The following is an 11,893-nucleotide window of genomic DNA, read 5'->3' as shown; positions in this document are numbered from 1 at the left end:
GGGGTCGGTGGCGGGAAGACGCGAGCTGCGCACGCGGGGGAAAAGTTTCCAACCTTCAGCAAGAGGCTGAGAAGTTTCGGCCGCATCGGGCGGTGCAAAAGACAGGCCAACACTGCCCCCGCGTGGACGCGATGCGGCGTTGCAGCTGGCGGCGGTACGTGGGCAAGCAGCGGCCCTTCGTGGAAAACTGAGGCTCAGAGAGGGCGGGGCAGGCTGTGCAAGTCACGGGAAGGAGGTGGTAGACTCAGGCCTTCTCAGAGACCCACAGGCTCGCCAGGGAACAGAAATAATGGGGTGGGGTGGGGGACGTGAGAGTCCAGAAGGGGAGGGGTTGCCATCCCAGGGACTGAAATCTCCTTCCAGCCCCCACAGAAGGGGGCTTGTAGCACCGCTCCCCGCCCGGTTTCATCCCCCTACAGGGTTTGTCCATACTGTGCCTAAATCTGTCGTCTTTCTTCCGGAGCCCCTTCAAAAAGGCCTCCTCCCATCCACTACCGATGGGGTCCCAAGATCACCCACCACCATCCAGGCCAACCCCCATCACTAGCACCCGTTCCTTTCCTGTTAAGGTTGTGCCTTGGTGTGGGCTCCATGGCTGTTTCCTCACTGGCCAGAAGGTGGCGATAAAGACCTGGCTATTGGGGGGGCGGGGGGCGTGCTGGGTCAAAGGGCTGCTCGGAGGTGAGAGGAGGAGGGAGCTGGAGCTATGTCCCAAACCAAACCCAAGCCCGTTGCCTTCAAGTGGATTCTGACTCAGTGACCCTACAGGACACAGTAGAACTGCCACACAGGGTTTCCAAGGCTGTATAATCTTTATGGACAAAAACTGCCACATCTTTCTCTTTTGGGGAGGCTGGTGTTCAAGCCGCCGATCTTTCTGTTAGCAGCCGAACGCTTAACCACTGCACCACCAGGGTTTCTTCAAACTATGTCCAGGGGGTTGGAACTCTGGTGTGGGAGGGCCAAACCTTGCAGAGGGTTATGGGGGTGGCACTGGGGATACTGGGTGAGGGCAGGGGTCAGAGGAAATTCTAGCAGTGCCTGCCACCTGGTCCTCCACCACCTCCTGATGTGGCTTTGAACACTACCCCTCCCACCCACACAGAACAAGGAGAGAAACATCTGGCACTGGCCCACCCAGATGCTTGCCCTCCGGGGACCAGATGGTGTGAACCCAGTTGGGGAACACAGAAGGCAAACGTTAATCCACACCCAGGCCTCTGCCCTTATCTGGAGTCGGGGTGCCCTCACTCCACAGGGGTCAAAGATGGAGGCTGGGAGTCTCCATCCCCAGGCTCCTGGTCACGACTGGTGCCTGCCACACATATGGACAGACCTAGGCCTACAGAAATTTGGGTCCAGGTTCAAGGTACAGGGCAGGGTCTCTCACTTTCCAGAAGAGGGGGTCACTTGGGTCAAGCCCTGAGCCTTGAGGAGTGACTTGCCCCCTCCCCTCAGCCTTGTCCCAGCTGTGAGTCCCCCTGGCCCAGGGACCCTGGACTCCAGCAATTAGGCACTTGGAACGGCTCCTACCGTGAGACCTGGCAGCGGGTTCCAGCCGCCTAGGGTGTGCGTTTATTTGCGGGGCAGGGGAGGCCTCTCCTCATCCTCTGACATGGTGGGCGTGGGCTTGGGCTCCAGAGGGCATTCACCTCTGAGTGCGAGGCCGTGTTTTCAAGGGCAGGAGGAGCTGGTAACCCTTAGGGTGGCCTCGCTTCAGGACTGACTGCAGCACCAAGTTGGGCAGGAAGGATTCCTAGAGGGAGGAGAGGACCAGCTGGGCACCATGGGGGCCTTGACGCAGGAGATGGGGCTCTCTGGGATCAGGGGCATTTTACACCACAGGCCCATGGACATCACTGTTGTCATCCCCATTTCACAGCTGAGGATACCAGGATGCAGAGAGGGGAAGCCACTTACTCTACGCCTCCCAGCCTGTAAGAAGTGGGATCTGAACCCAGACAGCTGAGCTCCAGAGCCCACCCTGTTGACGGCTGAACTTTGAGAGGGATGCAGGGACCCAGGGCCAAGTCATTACAAGTGTTCGTGGTACCTGAGAACCCAGGGAGGCTTGAACCCATGCCCCGGCCACCCTGCCCAGACAGGGGTCTCTGGGTGCCTGGCCACCAGCAGGTGCTCACCAACTTCTGGCTCCACGAGCGGGGCAGTTTGCCCATTTGCTCCAGGATGTTGTGAGTGTCCAGGTGGGTTCTGAGGTGCCCCCGCTGCTTATGAGTAGTTGCCCTGCTGATGCGGGGCAGGCTGCTGCTCATGGAGGCATTGTCAAAGAGACTGCCCTGTGGCTCCTGGCTGGATCTGAGGGAAACAGGAGGCTTTGAGCTGATGTACTCGGGCTGGCAGGGCCCAGCCCAGAGGTCTGTGGGGCGAGGAGGGGCGCCTCACAGGCTGGGGCAGTCCCAGCTCCACGAGGAGCTGGCCGTGGCCTTCTCCTGCCTGGCCCCAGGGCACAGGGCTCTGGGCAAACTCTCCAGCCATCTTGAGACACTCCTGAACACCTGCTCTGACACCACGGGCTGAGTGGCTGTCTCGCTCTCGAGGAGGTTCTGCTGGACTGTGGGAGAGAGGGCACTGGTCAGGCCCTAACTGGGTGCACCGTGTCCCTGCCTTCCTCTTCCTCCTCTGGCAGGGAAGGCCAGGCAGAGCCCTGTCTCCATGGCAACCCAAGGCTCCCCAGTCCCTTCTGGCTATCTCCAGAGCAGACTTGGGTTTTCAAACTATTTTGTGTGACTGTTTCTGCCATTATTACTAGGCTGTGCCACCTCCCCTAACAATCCTGTTCCAGCTCAAAATGGGTCCCTTTTCCCACAGTGGGAAGGTCCATCCCCCCACCATGGAACTCCAAGAGACAATGGATGGCTGGAGGGGGTATCTCGGGGCAGAGAGGCTTTCCTGCCAGCAGCTGCCCTTCTGGCTGGTCAAGGACCCCGAATTCCCCAAGGGCTGCCTCAGGATGGAAATGACTGGGCAGCAGTAGGCCAAGCCCTCCTTTTCTCCTGTGTACCCTGGTGCCCTGAAGTGTGGACCACAGCTCCTCCTGGCCAGGGGCAACAAGGAAGTGTTTCCCATGCCAGCACTGCCACTGGCATCAGATCACGTCTCCTGGGCTTCCTCCCTCCTTTCCTCGGATTCCGAAGAGTGGCCCTGGGGCACTCTGGCTTCTGTTCCTGGCTGCTGCGTGACCTTCAGAAGCCCATTCTGCTTTAAGGGCTTCAGTTCCCCATCCAACAGCCAGAGGCTGGGCTAGCTGAAGCTCTAAAGAGGCTGGGTGGGGCTCCTTGGGAATCTAAGAAGGTCCTGGATTTCTAAAGCTGCACCCACAGCTAGGCTTTGGGGCTGCTGTTTCTTCAAACTGCACATAGTAGGTGCTCAACGAACAGATGCAGGATGTTGGCTGCTGGAGTCCCTGAGGGCTGCTGGTCATGCCACACTCAGGGCTGAGAAGAAAAAAGGTGGGTAGGTGGAGAAGAGTTTGTAAAGGTCATGGCAGAACAAGGACACTACCTTTTCACACCTGCCTGGTGCCACCCCTTCAAAACACTCACTGTAAGCGGTGTCATGGACACTATGACATCCGTTCCTGGAGAGCAGAGGGCAAACTTCTGCTGGGAGCCTGGACCTGGCGGCTCCAGCTCAGAGCTGGTGGAGTTTAGCTTCTTTGCCCAGCCAGGTGGTGCTACCTCCCTGGGAGATGGACGAGGTCTGTCTTCATGAAGATGGGAGATGATGCTTTGGGTGGTCTCTGGACCTTCTCCAGCTGCTTTAGGCTACACGGTCGGGAGGCTGTGGGTGCTGGCTCCAAGACAGGCAGATACGGTCTGTGAGGGCCCCTTGGCAGTGAAAGTCCTGCTGTGGTGGCCAGGCCTGGGTGGCCATTGCCTCCTGAGGTACCACTGCAGCTGCTCCCTGGCAGTACTTACCTTGGGACCTCTCTCCTGGACCGCAGACCCTCAATGAAGGTCATCCTGACATCTTCCAAAAAGGCCAGTTCAGGTGCCTATGGCCCTGGCAAATAGCCCTTCACTGCAGGGTCCAGTGTCACAGCCTCTGCCCTCCAGCTCCAAGCTGGACCTCTCCTAAAGTACCGCCCCCTGCCCTCATCTTGTCTACTTACATGCACAACTGCGCTCCCAGTAGCGGAGTGCTGTGTCCCGGAGGGTCTCGTCAGCGAATCGCACCCGGAAAGGGCAACACCGCTTGCGGGGCCCCAGTCTTTCCCCCGAGGAGCTGTGAGTGAGCACAGCCTTGAGCTTGGAGGACTGTGCACTGTGGAGCCTGCTAAGAGAGGTGATGCAGCAGCTGAACCCGAAGCCCCCCCTCACCCCACCCCTGGCAAGACACATCCACCAACATGAGACTCTCCTCAACGCATCTATCTGTAAGACCAAGCCGTGAGTTAATCACAGTCAGGGCAGCCGGCACCTACTGAGCACTTCCTACCTGCTAGGCCCAAGATGGAACAGGCCTCATCCTCCCAAGCCTACACAATCCTGTGAAACACCATTATCATTCCCATTTTACAGATGAGGAAACTGAGACACAGAGATTTTTCTTTTTTTTTTTTGATTTTTCCAAGGTCAGATAGCAGCTAAGGGGTGGAGTCAAGATCTGAATCCTGGTTTCAGACCTGGCACTCTTATGTTGTTGTTGTTAGGTGCCATCGAGTCAGCTTCGACTCATAGCGGACCCTATGTACAACAGAATAAAACACTGCCTGGTCCTGCACCATCCTCACAATCGTTGTCATGCTTGAGCCATTGCTGTAGCCACTGTGTCAATCCATCTTGTTGAGGGTCTTCCTATATTTCACTGGCCCTCCACTTTACCAAGCATGATGTCCTTCTCAGGCACTCTTAGGTATCAAGCATTTTAGCAAAGGGAATAAGTGTATGAACTCAGGAATGAGGTACCATTGAGTTCCATCCTGACTCTTTGAGCCTCAGTTTCCTTATCTGTAAAATGGAGATGATTAGTGTGTCGGCTCTACAGAGCTGTGAAGAGATGAAATGGGTTAATCCCTGCAAAGTGCCCAGCTCAGGGTCTGCAGGGCTCAGAGTAAACATCTCTAACTGGGAGCTGTTCTTACTATAATAATTGTTATTTGTTTGCATTTACTAATTATTATTGTCACCGGTCTCAGTTATGCCACTTCCTAGTCACGTAACCTAGGTCAGGGGACTCAATCTCCCTCAAGTCTCCAGTTTGTACTTTTCTCCTTTAAATGGTATATCTTATACCGAAACCCCAAACCCATGGCCATCGAGTCAATTCCGACCCAGCACAATCATATCATTCTCATGAAAAGTTTGGTGAATATCAAATAACTTATGTGATGCATCTAGTACAGGGCCTGGCTCAAGGCTTGTGCTCAACAAAGGGTACCTGTTATTGTTACATTGCTTGTTAATTAATTTTGGCCTAAAGGACAAAGCTACAGAAGGGCCTGCTCGATTCACGAGGCTCTGTATTCAGAAATGCCGTGTTCGACCTTAAATGTGTGCATATTTATACATCTGCATCCATTTAACTGACCACATCTGTATGTCTGGATAGCTCTTGAGGGGCTGATTTCCATCAGTCCACTCAAGAGCGAATCAGCCTAGAGGTGTCTAGGACAGTGCCTGGGATCTAGTTATCCCACAGTTGTCTGCTTATGAGCTCCTATTCTGGGCTGGGCTCAGTGCCAGACAAAGGTGTGAGAGGTGCCCCAAGTCTACCAGCAAGTCCAAAGTCTCAGCCTGTCCATGCAAGGGCTGCTGGGGCCTATTCTAATGCATGTCAATGTCACCTGCAGGCCTCCCAGGAAATCTCACACATGGTAAGGAGCTCAAGTGTTGTCTCTTGACTATGAAATCTATAAATATGTTAGCACCTACTTTTACACACATTTGAGATAAGTTCCATTTTTCCATGTATTATATCTCACCAGATATAGTGTATTTATTTGGCTTGATTGGTTTAAAGTCCTAGGTTGGCAAATACATTTCTTTCTTGTGCCTACTCTGATCCATCAATAGTATCTGCCTGGAGCACTGTGCCAGGAAGGGTTCTGAGACTCAGTGGGGAAATGTGCTGTGATCAGTTAGGACTGTCTGCCATAGGTACAGGATGAGGAAGAGTGGTATGGGGGCTAGGTATTTGCCCTCTCTGGTCTTTAAATTCATGAGCAGTCTCTTCACCCTTCACCCGTAAAGCCTGTTTAAACTGGAGGAATTTTTCCTACTTTCTTTTCTGCCTCCACCAGGGCTATGACAGGTAGGTTCAGGTGAGCTGTAATACTCAGGCTCTTCTCCTACCTCCAGCCCTTATTTCATTTCCCCTGATATTTGACATATAGTAAACACCTAACAAAAGTTAGAGGAAGAAATGGATGAATGAATGGTGGGATGGGTAAAAGAATGGAAAAATGGCTGGGTGGGTTATGGATGGATGGATGGACTGATGAATGAATTAATTAAATGATCTGAATAGAAGGATTGAATCATGGCAGATGGGTGGATGGATGATTATGTAGATAAGTATGGATTATGGATGGCTTCATGGCTAGATTAGGGATGAATAGTGTCCTGGATTTACAAGTGGATGGAAGGATTGGCAGATAGTTGATCACTGGATTCATGGGTGGCTATGTAGAATCATGAGATTTTATGGATGGATGGATGGATGGGTGGGTGGGTGGGTGGGTGGATGGATAAGTTCGTGAATAGGTTGGTAAAAGACCTGGTTCTCAGATAAGATGCATTCGAGGATGGATGAGTGAATGGGAGAATGAATACATAAATGAATTCATGAATGAACCATAAATATGTTATCAGAAGACCTGATTAATAAATGGTTGGATGGATAATTCAAGTAAAAGACCTGATTCACAGATAGATCTACGTAACGATAGATGAGTGGATGGAAGGTTGGATTCATGGATGGATTATGAATGCTTTGGCAGAAGACCTGGTTCTTGGATGGACAGATGGACGGATGAATAGATAGTAGATGGATAGATTCATGGATGGATGAGTAAAAGACAGAGGAAAGAATGGAAGGAAAGAAATATCTTTTCTTCCCACCCCCATATCTCCTATAACTCACTGTTTGGTCTTCCTGACCGTGGTGAATTGTGAGCAATCACTCCTCAGGGACCCCAGGTCAGGTGTCTGATGGCGCAAAATCTTAAGACTGTCTGTGGACACAGGCAGCTCCTGGAAGAACGATGGCTGGCCCCTTGAAGACAAATAGGCCACATCTGGCATGAGTAATCAGGGTTCCCTATCTCTGGAGCAACTGTGGGAACCGTCTCCCCACCAAAGAGGTGGCCAACACTTACCGCAGGTCTGGGAGGAATGAGACCTTGGGACACTGAGAATCGCGGCAGCGCTTTGACACACCCACTTGATGTTGCGATGCTGAGGATGCTGGGAGCCAGAAGAAGGTGGAAATAGTTATGATTCGTCCAGCTGCCCGACAGCTCTTACTAGGCTCTTCCTAGTTACAAAGCGTTGGCCTCAGTTTCCTTATCCGTAAAATGGGGGCAATAGTAGTCCTCCCCTCAAGAAGTAGTTGTGAGGACTCTATGAGGTTATCAACTAACATTAGCATCATTCTCAGCTTGGGGTGGGGCAGCTGCGGGACCGTGGGACCAAGCCCCACCGGAAATAATTAAGCCCCGCCCTTACTCCGCCCCGCCCCTCCCCCTCCGGCCCAGGCCTGGCCTCACTGTCGCTTCGGCGGCTGCTTACCGCTCTTGGATTTGAGACGGCACAGGAACTCACGGAACCTGTTGGGGAGGAACTCTCGTAGTAAGGCCCCCAGGGGGTTCGGGGCCTCCCTGGCCAAGCCCCTCCGGTGGTCCTCCTCTCCAGGCGTTGGACGCCGGGACACCGGTAGCCCCCGGGGCGCGCTGGCTGAGAGCAGGGGCGGCAGCAGCTGGGAACCCAGCACAGCCGGCTTCTGCGCCACCCGCTGGACCACTGTGGGCAGGGCGGGCAAGCGTGGCGCGGGGCTCCCAACGTTCACCCCAGGATCTGTAGCGTGGTGCACCAGTATGTCCGGGAGCCCACACCTAGGGACCTGCCACCACGGGGCGCCGACCTCGGGGCCCCCTGGGCCCACTGAGCCCCTCGCGCCAGCCTGCAGAGGGGCTGCTCGGAGCTCGGGCAGGGTCAGCCAGGGCAGCAGCGGGTCTCTCCTCGTTCGGAGATCTCCATCACTGGGAAACCCCTTAGGCCCCACCTCCTGGGCCCCAGTCTTGAGGTGATGCTGGAGCATGGCTGGCCCTGTACTCTGCTCAGGGCATCCTCACGCGAGCAAGGGGTGCGGAGTGCCGTGTGAGGTGTGGGGAGGGCATAGATAGAGCAGCCCCCAGGCCATAGTGCCTAGATGGGGGCAGTGCGGTTTGGGGGTTAACATCACTGGCTCTGCAGACAGTGGCCTCAGGCTAGAGCTCACAAGCTTCTGTTTCCTCATTTGAAAAGTGATGACGGTAGGAGCGCCCACCTTTCGGGTTGCTATGACGTTTAAATGAGGGAATACATGGGAATTGCTCAGAAAAGTACGAGGCACATTATAAGTGCTCAACAAAGACTAGCTGCTATTCTCAATATTTTAAAATTACTATTTCTGATTTAGTCTCAGCTCCACTACTTATTAGCCGTGTCACCTTGGGCAAGCTAGCTAATTGACTTCTCTCAGCCTTTTCTCTCAGTGTCCTCATCTGTAGAATGGGGACAATAGAACTACCTGCCTCTTTGTGAGAGTGAAATAGCATCATGCTGGTGGGGAGTACTCAACACGTGTTGGAGTGTTCAAATGTGGAGGCTAGTACCGTTATTAGCACTCACTCTCCTGGGAGCTAGGAAACCTGGCACCAGGAGGCAAAGGAGGGGAATGTAATTTGACCAGCAGTTCACCAGTCCTGGTGGTGCCTCAGAGACCCTGGGGGTGGAGATTGTTGAAAATACAGACGACTGTCCCCACTTCCCACTCCAGATTTTGATTCAGAAGATCCGGGGTGGGGCCAAGACACGTATTTTTAACAAACTGCCTCCTTTGGGAGCCAGAGCCTCAGCCCTGACCCCAGCTCTCACACTGGGGATGTCCAAGCCTGCTTCCTCCTCACCACATCCCATCCCAAGATTGTTTCAGCTTGGAGCTGGCTCCTGGTGTCACACTCACCCTGGTGGGACTTCTGAGTGGGGCCCGAGAAGGTCCCGAGAGCTTAGAGCCCCCTAACAGGTGGGCTGGTCCCTGGGTGAGCCCATCTTCCCAGGCTGGTCCCACTGTGGGCTCCTCCCTGCTGCCTCCAGGACCTCTTCAGGCCATTGTGATCCACCCCTCACACACGGCCACCTGAAGAGCAGTGGGCACTGAGGCCTGGGGGCAGAGGGTGGGGCTGTCATTTCCAGGGGACTGAAGGGGTGGGGAGCAGGTGGGATTCCTGGCCAGGGAGGGTGGCAGGAGGCCCAGGTGGGTCATATTTGGGCAGAAGATTGGCTGGGTAGCTCTTGAAGCAGAACGTGCGCTGCAAGGCTAGGCAGTGAGGAATGCAGTGGGCCTGGAAACTAAGATCCAATTTCAAGTGCATGTCTGTGTGACACTGGACATGTTCCTCCCTTCTCCGAGCTCCATTGTAAAATGAACTGATGGACTCTCAGCTAGTGGGGAGGGGAAGGAGGCACATATTGTGACACTTGGGTGGGGGTCAAGGGTAGTCTGAGCAAGTAATTTCATTGTCATAGCATAGTTTTACAGTTTGAAAATGGAAACATGACTTTGTAATCCAAATTACAGGGCATCTGCCTGGAGGAGGCATCACAAAAGATGTTTTCCATTTTCTGCAAATGCTCCTTAACTAGGGATGTAGGGGCATACCTCCTTGGGGAGTTAGAATATTGAGTGGGGAGGTGAGAAATCTTTATATTTATCCAAAGGGTGTAGGAATTTTTAAAACTTAGATGAGGAACTACAGACTAATTAGACAATGTCTAAGAAGCCTCCCAGCCCTTGCACTCTGCAAATATTTATTGAGTAGCTATTATGTGCTAGGCTTGGGAATTCAAAGAGGTTTTGAGGTCAGGGAACTAGGCAGACCTGGAAAGACCTTGGAGGTCTGGGTGTGGGGAAGGAGCTTTCTCTTTCATTGGCAGGAAATAAAGGTGAGGGTAGATTTTTAGGAAGATGCCCTGGTGGTGAAAATGGTTAAGTGATCAGCTACTAATGTAAGAACCTAGCCGCTCTGCAAGAGAAAGACCTGGTGATCTGCTTCCATAAAAATTATAGTCAAGAAAACACTACGGGGCAGTTCTACTCTGTCACATAGGGTCGCTATGAGTTGAAATCGACTCCGTGACACCTAACAACAACAACAGATTTTTAGGCATGTGAAGAGCTGTGATCAGAGTTCTCCCACAAAAGAGAATTCTAGGCACTCCCAGAAGTAGGAATTTCCCAGGATCTATCTTTTTCCTGTCACCAAGACCAAACCCACTGCCGCTGAGTCCCACTCATAGTGACCCCACAGGGTTTTCAAGGCTGTAAATCTTTATGGAGGCTGCAGAGCAGCTGGTGAGTTTGAACCTCTGACCTTTCTATTAGCAGCCGAGTGCTTTCATCACTGCACTACCCAGGCTTCCTCTTCTCTTAAAAACATGGAAAATAAAGCTAGGAAGAGGGGCCCAGTTCAGGGCAACCAAGTAGGCTGGAGAAGATACCAAATAATTTGTACATAAACAGATATGGGGGGCTCAACTGCAGCCAGGACTTTTCAGTGCCCCCACCCCCAGAGCTTGCACTTCATTAGAGCAAACACACTTCGATCACCTCCTCTGTGCAACACCGAACTGAAGGCACTGTAAATTTAAGGCCAGGATGTCAACCTAGGGAAAACGAACTTACTAATGATGAATAAGGAGCCCTGATGGCGCAGTCGTTAAATGCTGGGCTGCTAAAAAGTTCAGTGAGTTGAACCCACCAGCCGCTTCTGTGGAGGAAGATGTATTAATTTGCTTCCTCCTCCTGGATTCTGACTCATAGTGACCCTATAGGACAGGGCAGAACTGCCTCCAAGGAGTGGCTGGTGGATTCAAACTGCTGACCTTTTGGTTGGCAGCAGAATGCTTAACGATGCCAGGGCTCCCCATCAAGATTACAGCCTTGGAAATCCTATGGGGCAGTTCTGCTCTGTCCTGTAGAGTTGCTCTGTGTCAGAATCAACTCATCGGCAGTGGGTCATGTTTGCTGTAATGGCGAATATTGTCATTATAACAGCTTCCATTTCCTGAGAACCCACACTGCAAGTGTGTGGCTGAAGGCCTGACATGCAATATCCCACTAATGTAACCCTCAGAGCATCAGGTGGTGAGCAATTACCTCTGACTGGCAGAAAAGGTGACTAGAGCTTGGAGAGGCTGTCAGAGCGTACCTACCTGCAAGCCCACATTCCCATCACGGCTCCTTCAGGGGCCCACTCCAGAATTTCTGTGCTGTATAGAAACGACCTAGGGGAGGGCAACCTAGTTGGACCAGAAACTTCATGGGCTTGTTCTGCTTACTTGGGGTGGCAATCCCTTAGCCTTGCCAAGGGTATTTCTTTTTCTTTATTTTTGGGGCGGTATATTAATGTAAGATGCTAATGGAGATGGGTGGGAATTGAGGAGTAAAGGCTTTTTTACCCAGTGGAAAACACTAGTTTTTAAAAGCCCAGCCTCGCGGCCTCCAGATGAGCGGGTGCACGTGCCGGAGGCTAGGCGGGAGTCTGGCGCTGCGGGTCTCTCAAGCCGGGGAGGTCCTTCCGGGTACGGAAAACGCCAGCTAGGTCCGCAATCACGGGGCAGGGCCAACAGGCCCCGGGGCGGAGCCAATTGTGGCCCCGCCCCCGGGCGCC

General features: G+C 53.1%; 1 protein-coding gene across 1 annotated transcript; it reads right to left on the bottom strand.

The window, feature by feature from the left end:
- Positions 1-803: 803 nt before the first annotated feature.
- C9H9orf50 (chromosome 9 C9orf50 homolog) lies at positions 804-8,280 on the bottom strand. The gene is made up of 9 exons (XM_064290834.1): positions 7,752-8,280; positions 7,340-7,427; positions 7,105-7,236; positions 4,133-4,296; positions 3,939-3,990; positions 3,564-3,702; positions 2,404-2,600; positions 1,926-2,316; positions 804-1,756 (listed from the first exon to the last, which is right to left on the bottom strand). Exons 1-9 carry the CDS (start codon positions 8,278-8,280, stop codon positions 1,649-1,651), a joined length of 1,800 nt encoding a protein of 599 aa, XP_064146904.1. The 3' UTR covers positions 804-1,648.
- Between the last annotated feature and the right edge of the window lie 3,613 nt (positions 8,281-11,893).

The sequence above is a fragment of the Loxodonta africana genome, chromosome 9, assembly GCF_030014295.1.
Source record: "Loxodonta africana isolate mLoxAfr1 chromosome 9, mLoxAfr1.hap2, whole genome shotgun sequence".
In the NCBI taxonomy this organism is placed as follows: Eukaryota; Metazoa; Chordata; class Mammalia; order Proboscidea; family Elephantidae; genus Loxodonta; species Loxodonta africana.
This window is presented reverse-complemented; position numbering and strand designations above follow the sequence as displayed.